The sequence below is a fragment of the Xiphophorus couchianus genome, chromosome 12 (assembly GCF_001444195.1).
Source record: "Xiphophorus couchianus chromosome 12, X_couchianus-1.0, whole genome shotgun sequence".
Classification (NCBI taxonomy): Eukaryota; Metazoa; Chordata; class Actinopteri; order Cyprinodontiformes; family Poeciliidae; genus Xiphophorus; species Xiphophorus couchianus.
This window is the reverse complement of record NC_040239.1, coordinates 24,096,924-24,120,377: the sequence shown is the minus strand read 5'-3', so window position 1 is coordinate 24,120,377 and position 23,454 is coordinate 24,096,924. Positions and strand designations below refer to the sequence as shown.

Below are 23,454 nucleotides of genomic sequence, written 5' to 3'. Positions count from 1 at the left end.
GCTACGTGAGCTAAGCTAAGTGTGCTAAGCTAAGAGAGCTAAGCTACGTGAGCTAAGCTAAGTGAGCTAAGCTACGTGAGCTAAGCTGCGTGAGCTAGCCGCTTCAGCACCACGTGTTCAGCTGCGTTCAACGGAAGTCGAGGAGAGGACGAGTGACTTGCAACGTTCTCAATGTTTTGCAAGTGAATTTCGACTCATTGTTTTTCTAACAGGCCTGCAACGTTTTCACACTTTCCTGGAGGTCGTGAGTAACAAACTGACTGGGTTATATTTTGTTTAGAACTGTATATTGATAAAATTGGACATTTCTTGTTCTGTCCTGGTGCTGTGAAAAAAAAAAAGGGTGGCCGTTAATATTTTACTTATCCTGCCTTATGTAAAGAGGTTTATGTTTTATTGAAGGGTCTTTCAACTACAAAGCTACCGTGGTGACTAAATAATAGGTTTTCTGTCATTTCAGTTTAATAAAGTTAGGCTGAATCATTTTGCCTAAAATTTCGACATTCCTCTGGGTCGTATTTGTCATAAGGTAGGTCAATGGTGCCGCACACCGATTGGGGTACCAGACTGATATCGAACCCAAGCACCCTCCATTTTAGTTTTCTCAAATAGAATGGAAAAAGGTGCTACATAGTCTTTTGTAATCTCTTTGCAAACAACGTCATTGTTGTCAACGTCAGTAAAATCTACAGCTGAACTGTATTAAAAGCTAATTCTCTTATATTGATTGCAGATATGCTACGATCAATAATTGCTGAAACTGAATCAAAAGGAGCTTCATCCAGTGATATTTTAAGCACACTTGATTGCACACCCCTGCAATCAGGTTTTTACTTGAAATTGGTGTATTTTTCCGTTGATTAATAAACAATAGAAATCACAGTACACGAGGAAAAACATTCTAAAACGATTTCTCTTGGTCTATTTTTTTTTTCTCTGGGTCACAAAAACCTGGTATTTCAACAGTCGCGTGGAGTCTTTTTATATCCACAGTGCACACACGTACGCTAAACACATGCAATCCACAGACCTGGCATCAAGGAATCTGGAGCGCAGGATCATGACAGCCTCGCAGGTGCTTTGCTTCAGCTGCATCTGGATGGAGCTGAACTTGCGGTGGATTATTCCCACCATGCGCTCGATCTCTTTGGGCGAGATGGGCCGCGTGCGAGACTGTTCCCTCAGCAGGTTCATCACATGGGTGGTGAACTCGTTGCATGCCTGAAAGGGAACAGAACAGCATAGCCGACCAGAGTGAGTCATCTGCACTCACAAAAACGTGAGAAGGAAAGAAAGAAAGAAAGAAAGAAAGAAAAAACACAGATTGATTTTCCAACAGTTATTTAAATTTTTCATTCATCAAATTAACTTTGGCAGAGTGCTTTAGTGCTCATGTGACTCTGATGACATAGTAGATGAAGTCATCTTTCAATAAGTGCACATTTGCACTTTTTCCTTGCCCATAACACAGAGTGAATTCAAACAGGCTTCTGTTAAACCAGTAGTTCATAGAAGATTAATTAGAATAACTCATTTACGCAGTGCACACTTTAGCTCATTACTCTAAGTAAAATTCGTTAAGTATTTACATTTAGATAATTAAAACAAGGAAACACCCTTAAGAAAGATGCATTTACTCCGGGCAAAGTGTTGCGTGCCCCCGCACCTCCTCTCGCAAAGCACAGAGTAAATTAGTCTAATTTAGCTCAGTGGCTTGCTGAGGCATCACTGCTACACCTTTCCTTTAAACCCATAATGTTTCAGTGCTTAATGGGAGGCTCAGAGTGCTAGGTGAAGGAGCTGATCATACTTTTTTATTGAACAAAGATGAGGAGTACAATCCGTGGGATCTCTATAATCATCTACAACACAGTGCATAATACTGCAATTTATTTTCCAGAGCTGTTCTCTCATCACAATGCCAGGAATGTTCTCAGTAATGGAGGGCGTAAGCTGCTCTCAGTGCAGCAGGCTAAGCTCAAAAATATATCTTAACATTCCCATCAGGAAGTCATGTAAAAGTTTTTGCAGTAAAAAAAAAAAATCATGGCAGAAAATGTTCTTCAGATGAGTGAAATGAAAAAAAAAGGACTAGGAGCCACAGTAGCTTTCCTGCTATTAAAACGACTCCATGTTTTGTTGGGCTACAACTGCAAAGGTCAGAGTGTTTTATTGAGATTTTATCCTGTTCACCAATAACAAGTAAAGCAAAATTGTGGTTTTGAAAATCTTTTACAATTAATGAGCCAACTGCTTGTAAAAGTCTCTTAATAAGTAAATAGATAATAATAATTTTTTTTATTTTGAGAGCGTCATGAACCCAGCAGAGACGACATAGAGAAAGTTGTAGAGAAGCTTAAGCATTCTTTTCAGATTTGTAAAAACAATTTAAAAAGATGTTTGTTTTTCCATCCCACTTTGACGAATTCATTTGTATAAATGATCGTGGAAAGCAAAAGCCTAATCCTGACTCAAACTTTAGGGAAAATGACCCTGGATCTTGCAAAGATCCCCTCTTACCTGCTCATATTTCTCAAGCTCTGTGTGGTAGATCTGTCTGATCTGCGTGAGTTTGGCTCTGTAGTCAGAATGTTCGATGGAGTTGTCGGCCGCCCCTCCTGAGGCCGCGGCCGCCGCCGCAGCTGCCGCGGATCCGCCGCCCTTCTCCGGCCCTGCCACTCCCTCCGCCAGCAGCATGTTGTCTAAGCGCATGAGCTGGGGGTCCGGAGGGTCCTCCTCCTGGGCACCTCGGATGCTGAGACCTGCAGCAGCACATAAGGAAAGAACAAACCTTCAGCAAATGACATACAGAGAAAAAGAAAACTGCAGAAAAAAGATGCAAAACGATGACTGAACAGTCAAGTACAATTAAATGCATTCTGCCATGCTGTGATTCCTCCCTTGCAGGTATGAACTGAGCATCTCCTGTGTATGTGTTGTGTTCCTGTCGCCCGCATCTATGTCTGTTCTCTTTTATTTACACACTGCGCTGCACACTGAGTGTACAAGAGAGCTGACATGACAGCAACATCCATAAACTGACAAATGCTCAATAGTGAAGTGGCACTTCTACTCTGTGAAAGGATGCTAAACAGGAAGCTATACCTACTGTAAGTGTCTCTGTCTCCCACAAACCCGACTGAAGGGATCCCCTAAATCTCAGTCCGTTTTCCTGTGTTAATTTCACAAGATTATTATATTATTATTTTAACAATGGGAGAAGAGGTAAATGAAAACAAAGCGGATGGAATAAAATCTTCGTACAGCAAGATGCGCACTTAATCAGTCATATGCAAAGTGCCTATTTGTGAAATCTGTTCTTGCTCACAGATCCTGCTGTTTGTTTCCATTGGTTGTCTGTCTCGGCAGCCTCTCAGCGCTTTGTAATCACACAGCAGATAGCATACATTCACACCTGGGTGCACTGGCATTGCAGCCACAACGCCAGGGCTTTCCAGAGAGTAAACAAACACAAAAACACTGCGGGTCAAAATTACAGCAAGAAAAACAAAAAAAAAAAACAAGCACCAGCCAATCCAGTTTGGGTAAGTGGATAAAAAGGTGGCTCAATAGGCGGTAAATACTGAGAGGCCACTCAAACGTTATGATTGCCAGAGTTGTTTCGATTCAATAATCCCTCTCGCATCCAGAGATTTTCAACAGCTCATTACGGCTTCATTAAGATATGGCCAGCCTCTGGATTCTCAGTAAGAAGATTAGAGGCTCTATTTTGTCAGCCGGTGGGAATGAAATCAGAGAAGCACTAACACCAATCTTTAACCGACTGACCCCTCCACGCCCTGGTGGGTTTTTTTATATGGTCGATATGACTCACCAACCAACAGAGGTGAGTAGAGTACCCAAAATTTGAAGTCAAGTAAAAGTAAACAAATAGTCATCCAAATGACCCATAAGGCTCCACAAATAGAAAGTAAAATTAGAACAAAGCCTATGAAGAAACAAGAAATCTTACTTTAACCTAAACTGTAGGTTTAGGTTAAAGTAACATATTTGTTCTTCAATCGGTGAACTTACTTGCAGTGGGTAGAGTACTAAGACATTTTACTAAGCCATATTTCATCATGAGTCTAATGATGTAAAAGTAAAAGCATGGTGGAGTAAAACTACTCTTAAAAGTTGTTTTGTTTTTTTAATTGTTGCCTTAGTAGATGTATTTAGTTGCTAATCACCACTGTCTGGGGGCACCTCAAAGAATTTCATAGTTTATGCCCAAACAAGTGCATACTCACATATAATGTGGTGATATATTGAGGCTGGCTGATGATGCTAAACAAGGTTGCAAGTTCACAGGTTTTTAAGGAATCTGGAATGTGATTTATTTGCCCTACTTCAAACTACTCCGGTTAAACCTGAGCTGGATAGTTTTATACAAAAACTGCGATTATATAAAAAATTGTTCGGAATGATATAGAAATTCCCAAAACATGAATACGTAAGAGAACCCAAAGTTGCACAAAATCCTTTTGATTTTACGCCGAGCATGTGACGTTTTTATCAATATCTTGGCGTACATGGTAAAATAGAAAACAGAGTGGTCTTACACTGACAACAGGATATTTAAAACACAGTTTGGACTCTGGGTGGGTGGTGCAAGATGCTATCCATGAAAGAACTGCCACTGTCCACAGGAGGAAATGCACCACAGAAAACAACCCCTTTGTGTCCTTAAAAAAACAATCTTGGGATAAAAAAAACTGCACCAGAAAAATCTAGGCAAACATATTGTGGCCTCCTCGCCTCTGTTGGTGTTTTCTTCGGTCACAGTGCCAGCGAAGAAAGAAACAAACAAAAAAAAAACTAATTTGCCTCTATTTATGGATGGGCTGGCTTCAAGTCTTTTAGGTGTAATGGTGTGAGAGGAGTGGATGAATGTGCCTTTTTGTGTTAGAGACATTGAGATGCTGGACAGAGCTCCATCATGCTTGCAGAGCCAAGCCATCCAAGTGGACAATCTGCCGCTGCTCCACTAACCCCCCCGTCCATAGCACACACCACTCCTGACTCCACCGCTTTCTGCTCCAGCTTGTTGTGCAGCATGAAACAAACAAACAACAAAAAAAATGGGCAAGCAGCTCAGATGTTGATTGACCAGACGCCTGGCTACATATCTCAACATGCTCTAATAGCTGGTGGTTTATCTGCCATAACAGTTCATATTTCCTAATTTGCTATTTACTCCCACTCTCGGAGCTCAGTGGGCCACAGGGTTCTCCTTTGTGCTGCGGGTGGTGGTAAGTAGGTAGGCACGTTTTTCATGTCAGGTATATTAAATATAACTCTGGGACGCGGCGCGCTATTCCACACCAAACCCAGTTGTCACTTTCACTCGGCTCACTCTACATCCAGGGGAAAACGCAGCTGAGGGGGAGAATTTACACGGCTTTTCAGCTAAATGGGCATAAATCACTGGTTTCATTCAAACTAAATAATCACAGACCATAAAAGAGCTACTTGTCTCTCGTCATATATGACCCCCCCAAAAGTTCCTGCACGCAATATCGTGGCCATTCGCGACAAAACATTGGAAAGTGACGCGTAATCCTGTTAGTTCACAGACATGTGGAGTGGCCGCGACACTTTTATCATATGTGTCCATTTCTATTTGGGGAACCAGCGGGATAAAAATGATTACTCCTCCGCTGCTCCGAGAGGCAGACGGCCCTGCAGGAGTCCGCCAAGGGTGTGTTTGTGCCACAGCAGCTCAGGCTGGTCATTCATAACACATGTTTGGAGGGACGAACGCACCAGGAAAAGAATAAAATAAAATAAAATAATAATAATAAAAAAAACGATACAAGAAGCTCTATCTCTGTCCCCTGCTGTGAACCTTTGTTGAAAGAGCTAAAAGATTTGGGATTCGCTGCTTAAGCTGAATATCATCGCACACAGCTTCCACAATATGACCTGCAGCAAGATAATATCTTTAATTTGCTGTGTGGCAGACAAATCTGCGAGCTAACTCGCGATTCAACAGTCGTATTTTAGCTCCACGGAGCTGCTTTTCTGCTCAAAATCTTTATCCCGTTTTTTTTTTCCCCTTTTTCTTTTTTTTGTGTGTGTCTGATGATATGGGTATTAAAACAAGTTTGAGCTCTAATCCACCTCCACAGTCAAAGTGGGATTAATCTCGGTGCAAAGGGAGAGTCACCTTGCTAAAGCCTGCGAGCGACGAGAACTTAAGAATGAAAAATCTATACGTGCCGATGTGATTTCGCACGGGCCACGACGGCGACGACGACGCCGGCTCACTTAATTACCAGAGTTGCGTTTAATGATGTAAAAATGAAAAAGGAAAATCAGAAGTTATATTAATAATGACGCCACGTGTCCTTAATCGGCCTCATCCGTCTTTCAACAATGCATGTTGGGCCACTGGGAGAAACCCACATGCACGCCTGATTGTTCCTCATTCAAAAAGAGAATACTGTGATCAATCCGTGCCTATCTGTCAGGGCTGGTTCCCGCTTTTTATTTTTGCACAGGTTTTACCGCTGCTATCTGATCCAAAGAAAGAGCTAAATTTGACAGATAAAGACAATGCAGCTCTTTTCCTCTTCCACCCCCAGTGCTCTCTGTTTATAATCATTTCCGGTTCAGGGCTGTTGTCTCGTACATCACTCCCTGCTTGAAGCCCTGACAGTGATATGAGCAGCGCCTCGGGCCGCTCTGCCCCCTCCCCCTCCCCCTGTGCCCTCTTTTGTTCTGTGGGCTTAGCTGACCTTTGGCCCGCTGCTTGTTTACTCTCATCACTGAAGTGTGAGCAGGAGAGCCATAAAGGCAGAGCCCTGCTGGGTTAATGTGGCCTGCTGAAGAGGAAAGGGGTTCCTCTGGGCTTCTCCACCTCATTCTGCTGCACTCGCTGCACTGTCAAAGCCTCGAGACAGCACACTGAAAGAGAGGGAGCTGTTGCAAGTAAAGCCCGGGATTTATTTGGAATGTTCCTGTTTCGATACCTTAACGCTTCTTCGTTTTTCCTTTTTTTTTTTGAGTCTCTCTGTAGAAGTGACAGGATTTTGTCAGCGCTTCTACCTCTGTTTCCAAAGCAGACTGTTATTGGACATGTGGCAGACAGAACCTCATCTCCACAAAGTGACGCACAAACTAGTAGCAGAATCAGCGAAAGCTACAATTGTGACCCTCAGATATGGAAGTTGGTGCTTTAAGCTTGACATATTGTTTGTATGGTAAATACTGGGAGTGGTATTTACTATGCCGTTTATCAATTTCATTAAAAATAATCCGATTTCATGGTTTTTAAATGAATATTTAAAACAAAAACGATTAACACAAAATAATTGCTTTAATTTATACGTGAATATCATCAATTAAAAATGTTACAATAAAAGCTACATATGCATTCATTTCTTCTTATTTGCAATAAGAGTAACACTGCTGACGTTAGTTGGTTAATTTGTTGCGGCATACTGTATTATTAACAAGGTGTTGCTCTACCAAGAGAGATGAGTGGAGATCTTTTAGTTTTCACACAATTTTTATCTGCTTTGTTTAGTTTCTTTGTTGTTAAAGTGTAGAAAGTGTAGAAGGATTCTTTCCACCAGCTGACTGGCAGTGCACAGAAAAATATGGAGGTGTTGCAATGATGCATTTGCCAACGCTCCACATAAGCAGAGAAAACTCCAGTCGCTCTGGGACTTTCTGTAGCATCTTATGAAAGGGATTTCAAATGGTAGAAACAGTAAGCCAGAGAATATTCACAGTTAAGAAGTCTTAGCTTTTGAAAGCCTTTGTTATATCTGGATATCAAGAATCAGCTCATGTCTGTCTTTATGCTCTTATTTTGATGCAAAAAAAGAAAGAGGTTTTTGAGTTTATTATCTTGGAGTCAGCTGATACAGGTTTCCTGTCAAAGTCTCGTTTTGTTTATTTAGTTGTTTTCGAAAGTGGTGAAGTAGAAGTCGAATTTGGAATTTGGTAAGAGGAAGACAAGGAGAGAGACGCGGAGAAGATACGAGAGATTTTTAAGCACTGAGAAAACCAGGATGGGCTAAGTGTTAGTCGCTAATGATGCTGACAGAGACAAGCGTCATAGCTTATTAACAAATGTAAAAAGGCCATATTACAGCTTTTTAATTAGTCTGAACTTTGATGATGTCTATTTATACATCTAAAATATTTAGACTAATCTTAAATGAGCACAATTTGATATAAATATACCGTATTTTCTGGACTATAGAGCACACCTCACTATAAGCTGCACCCACAAAGTTTTTAAAAGAAAAACTGGAAACGTACATATATAAGCTGCTAGCATCTCCTCCGCTATCGGTTTTCCACAAGGACGCAGCAGAGGGAGCGTCCTTAATAAATCTGCTATTAATGACGCAGCCCTGCGTCTCTTACGCCGAACCATGGATTCGTTCACGCCGAGCTTACATGCAGCATAAGTACAGATCGATAGCAGGGCTATCGATCTGTACTGCCAGATCGATAGCCTTCAACTAAAAGCAGCATCATATGAACTTCTTGGTGTTGTTTCCATGAGGAGGGGGTATGAGTTTAAAAACATTTCTCTGTTGTGCCTGCTGCTAGCATGTGTTTGTTCTAAATGAAAATTAGCACTTTCGTCTTTGATTTCCAATTTTGACTTCCAATGATTCACTTCCTGCTAAAGAGCCCCCTGGTGGTTGAAGAAAAATCCACAGAAAAGCCGCACCGGGCTATAAGCCGCATGGTTCAAAACGTGGGAGAAAAGTAGTGCCTTATAGTCCAAAAATTACAGTAACAACTTACTTGCATTACTTACTAAAACCACAAAGAGTATTTTCAATGTCTTTTTGACATTAGGACCACCTTAGGGTTAGACGTACAGCATGGACTAGTCCAATGCAGACGTCCACACCCTTCACAGATTCTCAGAAACATTTTTTGTGATTTATGAAACCTTTACATTTGAAACAAGAAATTTTTGGATTTTTCTTTTCCCCGAAATCTAATTTTATAATTTTTTAAAGCGAATCCAAGTCTTTTAACCTCTTGTGAGCTGGATATGTCATCACACCTCATTTCATTACCAGTAACCCTGACCTGCCGCTCCTCCCTGACCACGTGCCTCAAATGAACAGCTCCAACCATGTATCGACACTCTGTTCATCTAATTGCATTGATCCGCAAAGGTCTCCGAAAGCTAACTAATCGAAATGGAATTTATTTTCTGCCAATATTTGCAAAGGTCATCTCTCTTAAAGCTGTAGAGTGGACAGGGTGAGTGGAGAGGATTCTTGGAAGAGGAGAAAGACGTATAGAAGCTCAGGATCCCTTCTGTTTCTGAGGCTCGTCCAAGGTAAAGCTTCAGCTCCAGCTTGGCACTGAGCATCTGAGCTTTCTAATCCACCGTGTTATTAAGACCCGCTGCCAAAGCAACACACCAGAGACTACAGAGGGCTCAGGGTATCCATTTCACAAAGAAGCCAAGTGTCACTACAGCCGCGCTCTGCGTCTCCTTTGACTTCATATCATCTCCTTTGTCATGGCGCCTGGATCAGTAACCTTCAGCTGCAGAAGTCGGGAACTGGCTCACATTACCATTGAAAATCTTTTGTTCTGACAAATGAAACATAAGGATCCTCTTGTATCGACATTCTTACAGGTTTTTTTTATAGAAAAAAAAATTGGCCTACATCCACATGGCACAGAGATTCTGAAAGAATGCCTGCAGGCACTCCCTGGTATGTACAGTAATTAACATGCCATTAACACATTAATACACATTAACTATTCCCAATGTTAATCGCAGAGTAATTACCATACCTGATACTGCACTGTAGGGAAGCCAAAGCACATTTGCCACTTTGTGTTTCACTTTCTTTGTTGAGCCAGTTGAAAGGAATGAATTGGTGTGATAGCTTGAACTGCTTTACTCGTCAAACGCTGAAAAGCCTGAACAACGAACATCGTAGGAAGCGATTTCATACAAATAATCTGGCAGTTCTGATGTTATTAAAAACAGAAGAAAGCCTCTTTTTTTGGTCTTGGAGCAATGAGGCTGAAAGACTGGCATGGACAATGATTCTTTCTCTCGATGATTGGAAGCTGAATGAAAGAAGGCAGGGAGCAAGACGGAAACTGGGGAATCCCTGTCTGGAATGGTGATGTATTTCCTCCTAGCGCAGTGAGTGATAAGCTAATCAGCCACACTGACAGTGAAGTGTTGCAGCCCCCCCAGTGCCAGGTCAAGACTTCTCCCATCATACACCAGCAGCACACACTAAACAGACAGTCGTGGAGCCATTGGTGGCGGCGGAGTGGTCGAGTGACAAAAAGCAGCTCTGGTCAGAAAAGAAGATCTCTGTCAGTTCAGGTAGCCTTTGTCCCTCGTCAAAGATGATGAGGCGCTCCTTCCCCCCACTAAAGAGGAGGATGTGACAGGGGGGTGGCAAGGGGGCGTAAAGGACGGAGGAGGGGTGCTTGCCACTCTCGACCCACGACGCCAAGACACGCATGGAAATGGGGAGGAGGTGTTGGCGAGGGGGTGGGAAAAGACAACCCAAACAAACATCTTGAAGACATTTTGCCAGGCACACCAAAATTAATCACTGTCCCACAGTGGCACTGACATTTGTGGGAAGTGACACGCAACATGACAGACTAGAAGGAGAGGATGAAAGGAGGCTGAGGGAGGTGGGAGGGCTGGGGTAAACAAGAGCCACTGTCACTCGCTGTGATCGTGTGTGATGTGTGTAGGCTTGTGTGGGGGTGAGTGTGTGTATGTGTCTGTACGTGGAGTGCCCACTTTGTTTCCTGCCCTCCAAGACTTGGCGTGGGCAAACGGCCAAGTGGAGTAGTGATGGCTGACCAGACCTGACTGCGGCGGCCGCACGCAGCGGTCGGGGAGGCTGGCCAAATAAGTGGACAAGACCTCCGCTACAGATCAGCACACTGACTGACCCTACAGGACTTGTACAGCATGGGGGCTCCATCATAGGGTCCTCGTGGTTCACATGGTCTGATGGTCACAGAATGATCCACAAAACAAGGAAGGTGGTGTTTTTTGGGGTTTTTTTTCAGAAGGACATGCCAAATTGTTGAGGGACACACTAAAAGCATGCTCAGTCTGTTAGAGAATATCATCCCTGCTCTGTGCAGACTCAGTTGGGGACTGTTATTGCACCTCATGTTTCAATATTTCATTTCATTCCACTTATATTGAATTAGCATGTTTTGCTTATTCCTTTTCTTCTGGTTCATTTTATATTTCACGTATTGATGGTCTTTAGCTGCTAGCCTCAATTTGCTGAAAAAGGTAGGCTGATTTGATATTCAGACCCGAAGCAAATAATGCAAATGTGGCACTGAAAGCCACTTATGAAATACCCAAAGGCAACTAATCACTCCTCCTCTCGTTCCAGCCTTTCTGCAGCCTCCTAATTAGAAGCTGGAGATTGCATGAAACCAGGTCACACAGCAGGTCTCGTACACACCGATAACCAGGCAAAGACGAGGGCAAAACTTCATCCAGACACCAAGCCAAGCATGCATTATTCTTAGGGCTGGAGGTGAAGAAATAATGTCATCCCAATGTTATTAATCCCATATATTTCACTGTATGCTTCAGAAGGATGGATTTAGGCTGGGAGCGTTGTAGTGTACATATGTTGTGTTTGTGTGCCTTTTCCCCCTTTCTTGTCTGCATGCAGTAGCGTGAAAGCAACGTGACCGCATAAGCAAAGAAACGGCTTTGGTAGCATACAGCCAACCATGATCCACTGCCAGAGAGATTATTCTTTGCAGTGCCATTTCTGCATGAGAGTTGACAGTCCATCATTTAGATTTTGCAGTGTATCCACAAAAAAAGGGCTGCTTTGCCTGAAGCAGAAGGAGCTGCTCTTTGCTTCAGTGTCTTTTAAGACAAGAATTCAGCTCCAAATTGTAAAGCCAGAATTCTTTGCTAGCTGTGCGTGCGTGCGTGTGAGGACTGCACGACGAGGCAACTGAGGTAATAACACATTAATGGCGCTGCTCTCGACAAAACTGCTTTCTTTTTTCGAGCACCGATAAGACTTTAAAAACGCCCGTATATTATCTTAGAAATCGCTGATGTTTGAGAGATATAGTTGATGTTTCTGAAGAGCAGGTTAGTGCTAGTTCTGCAGAGCGCAGCGCACGGAGTAGCCGGGCAGATCAGGTCCGAGCCAAACAACAGCTTGTGACAGAAGCAGGCCAAAGAGGATGTGGAGATATGCAGAGACTTAACAGGCAGCCGGCCGGCCATCCACTTTTTTTCAGCTCTCTTTATACTCAACACATCACTTCAGATCCATCGCAACTGTCTCCCACAGAACACAGCAAGAATTTTGTTTCATGTTACCATATAAAAAGAGCAACACGACTGTCCGCTCTGCGTGATAAATGTGCAGACATGCGAGCCATCAGGACGTTGTGGTCCATCTGAGATGAGCGGATATTTTAAAGCTGTTCTTATTTGTGAAGTTAAGATAGAAATTGGAAATATTTTTATGAAATGCGTGAAGTTATTACTCACAAATTATTTTCATTAGGAGCAGAGGCAACATCACATTATGTGTGTGTTATGCAGTTGATGTAAAACATTGTTTGTGACTAGGAACATAACTAAAGAAACTGGGAACATAACTAACCCATACTGTTATTTTAAGCATAGAGAAGGTTCTTTGTAACTCCATATTTAGAAAATATAATAAAATTTCAAAATTGTTCATGACGTTTTTCTTTGATCACAAGATATGTTCCATGCTGGCTTGTTCCTAATGTGTTGACATATTGACCAGTTTTTCACATCCCACATTAGCAATTAGTAAGATTATCATTGTGGCAGTCTGTGTGTATTTGTAGAGAATGCTGATCTTTTCCTTAACTCTGATTTTTCCAAAAGGGCCACAAGCATTTCTAAATGTAGCATGTTCTATTTAGAGATTTAAAGCAAAACAGGATAAAACAGGGCAACTTTTCTGTACTATGTTCTGTCTTCCTGTTAGTTACTGAAAGTCTTGCTCTCACAGCCAACCAAATTAGTCACATGCATCAACATGTCTAGTGAAGTACTTTTGAAATGGCTTCCAATGTCTCTGTTCTTCCTCTGTCTTCATTTAGACAGTTCATTGATATGGAAAATAGATAGTTGAGAAGAGTTGATCTTCTCAACTCTTTAAAAGTGTCAACACCAAAGAGTGCCGTTGTGACCACAACCAGGTACAACCGAGGACTGACGCATTAACTGACTAGAAAAACATCAAATTTCGGAGTTTTTTGACCAGCCAATCATCAATCAGAATCATGACAGAAAGTCATTTGATTTCAGGTAAAGTACTGTTTTGGGAATATCATGTCTCCTGTTACAATTGAGCAGCTGAATAGTTTTATTGCACACCTATAGACAATACATCACATTTTGTTGTTGCGTGCTATCCTGCGAACAAGGTAGCAAAAAAAGGTTATTTGGTGCTAATTACTCCCAGCATGTACTTTACACACCATTAAATGAGTTAGACTGGAGGCGTGGCCGTTGGCTGTGACTTGCTTCTTCCAGTTATCCGGCATGAACCGTGCAATCTCCCTCACATCACCCCTGTCATGTGCACCTAGTCTGCCCCCCGCTCCGTATCCAATTCCCTGCTAGAGCTTCAACGGAGCAGAGACGAGGCCCCAGTGAAGCAGCACACCAGCTCCCGTAGCTTCTCCACACGCCATGGAGGGAGGGGCTTCAGAGGAGGGGGGCTTGGGGGACAAACTGAGAGCTCACTCTCATAATTACAATAATTAACAGTTGCAGATTTAATTGGAAGGGAAGGCATTAACAGGAGGAACATTGTGGTGGCGCGTGCAGATGGAACCTTTTGCTGCAAGAAGCCTTTGTCTCCTCTGATGGTGCCTTGGTTGTGGTTGGAGTGCGCTGACACAACACAGCAAAACACAAGCCGAGCTGAGGGTTCAGACGGCGGGGCTTGTCAGGACTCAGACTGGAGGCAGATAATTAGGTGCCAGGTTAATGAGTGTGCAAGCTCTTGATGGCATTTGGTTACTGTATGTGGGCAATTAATGGGTTGTTTTTTGTTGTTGTTGTTGTTGCTTTTGTTTTGTTTTGCTGTTTTTCTTTTAATGGCATGGTTGTGTGGGAAACACACAGTGCCAAGCAAAAGTTACTTTTCCACATTTTGTGCACGAGGACCAACCCAATGAAATGCATAATTGACAAGTGCAAAGGAAGAAAAATACATTCTTTCATAATTGCTTTTACAATTAAAAATCTGAAAAGTGTCACAAGTATTTGTATTTTAGCACAACAGCAATACAATTCAGAAATTCTACCTTTGCTGCAAACACAGGATGGTCTTCTGCAGGTACGAGCAAATGTCTGAAGTATTTAGCTTCATCCTGTGTTTCCCCTCCATTCCTATCAACTGACAAGATTTTTCTTTTTTTTTAAATGTTGAAAAACATCTCATATTTCTTTTTTTGTGTAGCAGATTGTCACACAAAATCCCAATAACATATACTGATGAAGTGAAGGGCTATTTGCAGGGCACTGTCATGCATGTTTGACCTCAAGTCTGTGTGCGGCATGTAGTCTAGCTGTAGCAACTTCGGCTTAAGTATCAGCTCTATTCACTGTGTGGCGAGTGCTTAACTCAAAACAATACATATTATACGTAGCGGTGAAAACTAATCTGAGTTCACTCATGGCTACCGAGCTGTGTGACCTTTTCAGAGTGTATTGCCTCATGTTGTCAGCGGTGATGTTAAAAACTCAAAGTATGTCAAGCAAACATCGAAGCTGCAGGTCAGGCGCAGGACAATGTCGCCGCAAAATCCATCAGAACAAAAAAATAAATAAAAAAACCCCTGTGTTCACAAGTGTACCGGTATTTCGGCAAATCAAATTTTATAATATATTTATGAAAGCCTTATCCCCCAACAAAAAGCCCCGGTTTCATTCTGGGGGATTTATTGGCAACAAATCCACTGAGAGGTCTTTAGACACCCTCTTCTTTAGCCCCAACCACCCTGCGCCTCCTATTTTGGAGTTAGTTGTTCGCCAGCCTGTGGTGGCCAATTAGAGTGTGATAAGATAAATGGGTGCCTACAACTTTGATGTCCATCTTTTTAATAAGCTTTGGTTAAGATGACATCTGCACGAAAGAGTTCAATATCTTCACAGTGGGAGAGAAAAGAGGTTTATTCTAAAAATGAAATATCATGTAAATACTGCTGGAGTTTTAGACCGGGTGGGGTGCATCACAGTGTCGGCTCCGGCTCTGGTGCCGGCATTCATTATCTTCCACTGCAGTTGCGCAGATTAGTCAGCGAAAGATGAGTTTTTAGAGCTTTGTAAAATCGCTGCTTTTTTCTTTTCTTTTCTTTTTTTTTTTTTTACACGACCGAATCCGCCTCGGCATGAACAGAGAAAAGGGAGTTTTCACGAGTGTGGTTGTGGAGTCTGAAGAATGCTTTACTGGTTTTTATAAAAATGTTATACATAAGAGATTTAATTTAGCCTACAAATGTTAAATAATGGAGCACAAAGGCAACTGCAGAAAGGTACGGTGTAACAATATCTAAAATTGCGGGGTAATAAAACGTTGTACAAGTCTGTATGAAGAGAAGGTGGGGAAAAAAAAAAAAGAGCATATATCTAACCTTGCCTGCGGACGTGCTCCTTTATGTGTGTGTGTAACTCATTCAGGAATAATGTAAATGTCTGGAGAGTCTTAAGACCGAGCAGGCCCGTATAAAAGCACCCTGTTTCAGGCTAGTAAAACAAGTCAATAAATATAGTGGAGGAGCCGGTGCTGTCTGCTGCACTCTGCTGAATGAAAACAGAGGTGAACTGCTTATTGTCAATCTGGCACCAGTGGTTGACAGCGGCATTATGGGCGCTCATACATTCTGACTATCACTCGTCACAAGCTATATCTGTCAACATTACACTCAAGTGCATTTTAGATGTAAAACAAGCGCTCCCCGAAAGGAGTATTTATGGCTTTATGTGGTCAGCTGCTAAATGAAGTAAGTACCTCCCACAGCAGTAGGTAACCACACTTGCAACACTTCAAAAATACTTCTCTTTCTCACCTGATTCATCACCCACTGTTTTTGTAGATTCTCCCAAATAGAACAAACACAAAGATATTACATGCTAAGCCTCCACAGCTTGGCAACTTAACTGCTGCAGGAACAGAGCCAAATGGGAAGAATAACACGGACTCGGACAAAATGGAAAGAGACTAACACAAACCAGCGTGTGAGTATGAAGTGGCTGGAAAATGACACATAATAATAAATAATGTGAATCTTTTAATCTGGCCTGTTATCTGTGACATCTTTACATAAAATCCAGTTTATCATGAAGTTTAATCTCAGAATCCCCACAGTGAAGCATGGTGTTGGCAGCATCATGCTGTTGGGATGCTTAGAAGGAAAGGAGGAGGAAGCTACTTCCTCAGAATAACCTGTGAAAGTGGTGTAGAAGTCTTAAGACTGTGGTTCAGCTTTATCTTTGAGCGAAACAACTACAACATGCTAATGCTAATGCTGATACTCCTAAATGAAGTCCAGTAGGATAAATTACAGTGAGTCCCTGGTTTTCACAGGGGTTAAGGACAACATCAGCCTGAAAACAGCTAAAATTTGCAAGAGATTCTCTCTAAAAATGATCATTTTAATAGTTCAAACATAAAGTATACTTTAATATGCATCAATATGCAGTGGAAATCTTCTTAGCCCTACATCAGAATGCAAGGCTAAGAAATGGACAGCCAAAAGGGGACAGCCCTGATTGTCCCCAATGCTGTCCCCTTTTGGGGGGCAGCCAATCAGGACTAAGGAAAATAAATACCACTCCTAGACTGGCTGCTTTGTAAATGCCAACCAATAGGATGTCAAGTAGAAAAGCACCCAGATATTTTAGCTTTCCAATCTGCATTTTTGTTTGAATATTTTAGATAGCTTCTTTGTCAAAACATGTTTCAGATTCTTCCATAAAGAACAAAGAAAGTCCACGCGATAATCCTTTACAGATCAGAGCTTACTTGTGGTAGGAGACAGAGCCAAATGGGAAGCCAATGACACAGACTCACACAAAATGGAAACACCATTAAGAAGGTAAACACTTCAGCGCCATAGCAGCTACCTGATTACAGAAAGGAGGAAAACACGGCCACAGCTCTCCTCTTTTTGTTTTTCTTTTTTTAAACTGTGTCAACACTTTGGGAAAGCAAATACTTCAGTGACTACCCTCCCTGCGCTTTAATCCATATGGTGCATTCTGTTTGTCACCTCAGATGTTCCACTACCAGGACGGGTTTCCAGAATTCGAGAGGCACTCACCGGCTCTGAGCTGCACAATGAACACACAGAGGTCACACACCGTATCACACCAGGGCCAGCGCCAATCCTTTATTAAATTACCCAGCTATCTTATTTTCTGTCACCACACTGATATGAGGGTTATCTTTTTCATTTATGCAGTGGATTTTCAGAGGATTATGCATTAAAGATTAAAGGTATATATATATATATATATATATATATATATATACTGTATATATAATATGCCTAACACCTCAGCAGAACAAAAAGCAATACCTCAGACAGTGCATGGCTGATGTGTGCAAAGGGAAAGGAGGTGTTGTGAAACAAATCTTTAGCAGCCACAACTGGACAAGGTTTATTCTCCTCAGACAATACAAGCTGTGACTATTCAGAATGTTTCAACCCTAAAATACTGTGGTAAGCAATACAAATCCCTTGGACAAAATGAAATGTATTAAACATGTGGATTTCATAAATCTCCCTTTCCTCAGTCTGGGTCAGAGGTATATTCACTGTTGAGCTCAGCAGGCATTTTTTTCTCTCTCTCTCACAGTATTGTTGCCAAGAGTCGCAAGCGCTCCGAGTGGTTTCAAAATGAATGTCAGCAAAAGCTGCGTGTGTACAGCGAACGGCACATCCTCAAGATAAAATGGTTCGGATCACTTTCCCCTGCTACTTTATTAGAGTATTACCGCGGCGTGTGGATTCAAAGGTGTGCCAAAGAAATATTACCTCTGCAGCAGTGAAGCAAGGTCTTCCTTTTAGATGTAAAACGCCCAACATAAACAGCTTTGGATGATTCTTCAGCATCATCCACCACACATTTTTGGAGAGATTTCAGATGAGAGCACAACACTGTTACACACCCTACTGGGATCCCTTTAACCTTGAATAGCTCACCAAAGGTAGAGGCAGCCTAGGGCTATGGGGGGGACTGGCTACCACAAGTCCCAGTGCCATGCTGTTCCACAGTGGGGGCCCACTCTGGCCAGATTGCCAGAAAAGCCGGCAGAGGTGGTGCAACAGAATTAGCAGGGGCTAATCATTCATCTGCTGCCACATTTAGCAAAATAGCTCTATTATCTCGTCAGATCGAGATCGAACAGTGCCAGAAAACTTTATTTCGGCAGGCTCTGTAAGGACAAGGTTCACTTCTGCAGTGTTTTAAAAAAATTTATCAACACCCTTTCAGTTTTTCAAAATTCTGTCATGCGTTTCCACTTCAAGCTTCAATCTATTTTTGTATAATTTGGTGCGATAGACCAACACAAAATTGTGCCAAATTGTGAATTGAGAAGTGATTTTTTTTTAATTGTACGTAAAGTGGTGTGCATATGTATTTCTCTCTTTGGAAGGCAGTTCAAGCTCGGTCCAATTAGACATAGGGCATCCTCAGTTCGATTTCTATTGCTGTCTGAATGTGTCTGAAACATGGATGAGGTTGATCCACAAGTTTTAATCTAATTTTCAACTTATTTAAGTTTCTTTTGTTAGTTTCTTTGTTTTAAACAGCCCTAAGAAAAGATATCAACACATGTCCAATGCTTGAACAGTAGTATTTTACAGCTTCACACTGGTTTTCTTCTGGGATTTTTCTTGTTTTTTTAGTTTCATCCATCATCCTATCAACTCTAATAAGTTGGCTGTTCCTGCTTAAGAAAGACATTCCCATAGCAGGATGCTGCCATCACCATGTTCCAACAGCAGGGTTTGGTGCTTCAAAGTTGATGTGCAGTGTGTTTTCCACCACACATAGCATGTTGCGTATAGGCCAGCTAGTTGTATTTTGGTCTTATCTGAGCAAAGCATATGTTTGCCACGTATGACCTGCAGCAAAATTCAAATGGGGCTTCTTATGGTTTTCCTCAAAAATTATGGTTTTATCTATCAATTCTTCCATAAAGCCCAGGCTATTGTGTGATGTCTGATCAAAATTTGTCCTGACAATAGATTCCTCTGCAGGTCTTTACAGCTCATCCAGAGCTACCATCGGTCTCTTAGATGGCCATATCTTTGTATTTATGAATGACAGACTGAGCAGTGCTTATTGGAATATTCAAAGTCTTGGATATAGTTTATAAAGCTAATCATGCTTTAACTTGAATTTCTCCATAACTTCACCTCTGACCTCTCTGCTGTGTTCCTTAATCATCAAGATGCTGTGTGTTCACTAATGATCTCCAACAAACCACAGAGGCCTTCATAGCTTAGTCCTTCATAATTCTGACTGACCAGCTTAAAAAAAAAGCAACCCCACAGCATAATGCCGCCATCACCTTGCTTCGCTGTGGGGAACATGAATTCAGAGATTAAACACACACTAATTAGGTGAAATCTGAAAGCAGACTTTTCAGATGTTTAATTTAGCAAAATTAAAAATGAACCCCCCCCCCCCCCCCCCCCCCCACACACACACACACCCCGTTTTCCTTCCACTTCATCACAGCAATGTTGTGTGTGTCGGCCGTTCACATAAAATTCTAAAAAAATACCCTGATGTATGTGGTTGTAACAAGGCACTGCATGTTCACCTGCTTGTTGCCTCTAATTATTTAGCTGCACTCATGGGTAAAATAAGGATGAAGCGAAGAAAAAAACAATAATTGCCACCGCACTATGGCTATGCTTATAAATGTAGGACTTGGGAGCAGCACTCACAATGGATACACAATCAAATGCTCTCACTCTAGTATTTTGATTTGCCTCCAACTAAAAAGCTAGTAAACAAAGCATGAATGATGCATGAATGTCACACACGGCCCTGCTTCGTGTGGGGGGAGCCATTGAAACAAAGATGAATAAGAATGGAAGATAAATTAGTGTGTGAAAAGTATATTCTTCCCCCCGAGCTTACGCTGCAGATGAAGCAAAACAAATAATGAAGCCTACAACCTATGAGTCACTTCAGCCCTATTGTACACTTCAATCATTTCGCTGACAGCTGACGATTTCTTCATCATCACACAAAGACAGATTAAAAAGTTGTCAAATTAAATATTAAAGAGGAACTGCGGGCAGTTGTGAATTATTAAAGGAATAACACAGATTGGAGATGAAATGAGGCACCTATATGCATATTTTATGCCACCAGGACCAAATGCATATATTTTCCTCTCGGCCACCTACTTTGTAATAAAGAGTAGCAAGTGTATAGATGTGGTAACGCAGCGCGGCGAAAATTATGTGAGAGAGGAATCGGTTTTACATAATGATGTCAAAAGTAATATTGCTCTTCATGGTCATGGAGGATAAAGATAAGATTTTATTTCGCCACGAAAGAATATTTTGCAAATGGCTTCTTTATTTCCTTTAAGAATAAAAGGGACCCGCTTTGTGCGCACCGTGGAATGTGGCTTCTGCCGAATGAGGCGAACATCTTATCTTTCAACAGCAGGAAAAAAAAAAGATCTGTTGAATATACCCACGTGTGTGTGTGTGGCGATGAATGCCGAATGTAAGAGCTTTGTCATCTCTTGAAATAAAGAGAAAGTGACAAGTGACAGTAAACGCTATCACATTTTCTGCAGAAGGAAGGCTTGAAGAGAGAACAAAGCTGTAAAAAGTGCAGTGCAGAGAGAGGGTTGAATCTCTATAAAGAGCAGAGTGAGGGCTGCATTTCACTAAGTCAGCATCGATTGGAGTAAACAATGACTGATCAATACGCACATAAAAGGCTCTTTCCAACAAAGACTTACATGTGGATTTCAAATATCATGCTCCACAGAGAAGGTTCTCTCAAAAGCCTGTTGAATTAGCAGCACTGCACCTTTTTCCTCCCTTTCCCTTTGGATACATAATTTCTATTCAGCGCGTCTGCACAGATACACTCCGGTGTCCGCACACACTTACTCATGCAATAAGCATCATTGTCACAGAGCCTTCCCTTCCAAATGGTTCAGCCTCCACCATCTGCAGGCATTCCCAGACACACCGCTTTGAGTCTGCCATAATGATGCATGACTAAGTACAGTTAAAGTGTTGCAGTCTGTTGGCAAAAAGCAGTCAAGCACTTTGCTATAGTGTCACTACGGATAAACCATACAGCTGAAGGTTGACGATGGATAAAAGGCAGTGACAGGCCTGGTGATGCGACTCCGCATGTGTGCACGAGAGCGTGTTTGTGTTTGTGAGTGTGGGTTCACATGCGGATGAGAGGTTCGAAACCATGGCACAGCAGATTTGTATGTGTACTTAACAAGGATGTGGAATAGGGTTGGACACAGTGAAAGAAAATGCTGTGCTGGAGTCTGTTGAAACTGGGACACGGTTTAAAAGTTATCCCCCCCCTGCTAATAAAAAGCCATCTTCTTCTCCTGCTGCGGGGGAATTTCAGCCTCATGAGTTTGCTGATATCAAATGCTGTTCATACACACAGGTGCATCTAAGTGAATTGACATACAAGTGGGAATTATTGGGATTTCAGATGGACATTTTCTTAGAAAATAAGAATTATACATAATGCATGTAAAAAGTTTTTTTTTAGTACAAAAATTATATGTTTTGGCCGACACAGTTACAAGACAGTTGTCCAAAGAAGGGAAAGCCATAAAAGATGGTTGCTAAACAAGCTGGCATTTCACACAGTGCAGTGTCCAGGCGTGTAACTGGATAGTTGAGTGGAAGGAAAGGTGTGCAACCAACAGGCATAAATGCAGCCACACAAGGATTGTGAAGCAAGGCATATTCAGAAGTCTGAGAGAGGTTCTCAAGGTGTTGGAGTCAGGGCTTCATTTTAAGTTTCTGAGGATCTGAATTTTGGCCTTTAATTGTTCATAAGAGCCTTATGATCACCTCCAAATAGGGATAGGCAGTTTCTATATCATTAATTGTTATTTGGGAAAAAATTATGATAATAATTGTTTTCATAATAACAGTAAACTTGATAATGTTTGCAAACTGAAAAATGAGCAAAAATTAGATAAGACTAATATTTATTTCACTGTTGCTTCCAATAAATCTGAAAACATTTGATCCATCCATCTGTTATCTATACCCACTTGTCCTTAGAGGTTTGCTGGGGCCTTTCTCCAGCGGTCATTGGGCGAGAGCCAAGTTACACCCTGGACAGGTAGCATAAAGTCATGCACACACTTACACTCATGCATGCAGACAATTCAGACAACAATTTAACCTAAGTCATGTTGTTGGAGGACATTGGAGTACCCAGAGAGAACCAGAGGGTTCCAGAGAGTTCAGGGATTTTATTTGGTTCACTTGACCCTGCAAAGTCTTTCTGAAAATCAATCACTATCCATATCCACTATCTTTCCTCATTCCACAGTTTGTTCCTTCATCCTTTAAAGTAAGAGTTCAGCATACACCGAATACAGAGGAGACAAAGAACTCTCCCATTATAATGTAGTCTGTTTGCCAAAGTCTTTAGTGTCAAAACGCTGCACAGACTTTGCTGCCGCCTTGCCGGGTTCACCACTGCAGCCGCTTTCATGTAAATGATCCTGAATGTTATTTTCTAAAGAATGCATTTTAAAGAGAAATTCCCATTTCTGCCTCTGCATCTTGTCACAAACCCTTTTCTCTTCTATCTCCTCCCCTCTCCCTCTCTCTCTCTCCGTCGCTCCCTCTCCCGCGCTCTCTCCCCTCTCCCTCCCGCTGCAGCCGTAGACTGCATAATTGATGCAAATACTGTCACATGTGTCAGGAGTGGAGGCTCTTCTAGTTTACTTCTGTGCTACACTTTATCGGGGAACATTAAGTGGAGAAAGCAGCCTCATGCCGGGGGTGGAAAATCAGCTTGTCAGTGGTCTCATTCACACAGCCATTTCTTCTGGATTGTTTCATCAAGGTGATTGAGAACAAAAAAGTGCAGCAGCAAATTCCAGCTTATGTTAAGGGGCCTTGCCACATGCATTATTTATATTTGTTGCCCACCCCAGTCTCTCCATTCAGCCATCTGAATACATCATGTCCTAATTCTCAAATATTTCTTCAGATTTCCTCCTATTTGTGCGAAATCCCCTTCTACATCAACCTCCTTCAACCATTAGGCTTGTAAAGCATGCTTTTTTTTTTTTCTCCCTGTGTGACACAGACCTGAAATTACAGATAGCTGCTTTCAAGGAGTGCTGGGGCAAGCTGTAATGGCTGTGGAGTGACGAGAGTGCAGTCAGA

The 23,454-nt window shown here is 41.9% G+C and overlaps 1 protein-coding gene across 9 annotated transcripts in view; it reads right to left on the bottom strand.

Annotated features, from left to right (window-relative positions):
- The window catches only part of pbx3b (pre-B-cell leukemia homeobox 3b), an 80,527-nt gene that overhangs the window by 16,607 nt on the left and 40,466 nt on the right, over window positions 1–23,454 (bottom strand). For all 9 annotated transcript variants that reach the window (XM_028034454.1, XM_028034456.1, XM_028034462.1 and 6 more), the window contains exons 3-4: window positions 2,521–2,762; window positions 1,031–1,221 (exon numbers count right to left, since the gene is read on the bottom strand). In XM_028034454.1, the coding sequence (XP_027890255.1) occupies window positions 1,031–1,221; window positions 2,521–2,762 (433 nt within the window). The remainder of the gene's footprint in view (window positions 1–1,030; window positions 1,222–2,520; window positions 2,763–23,454) is intronic.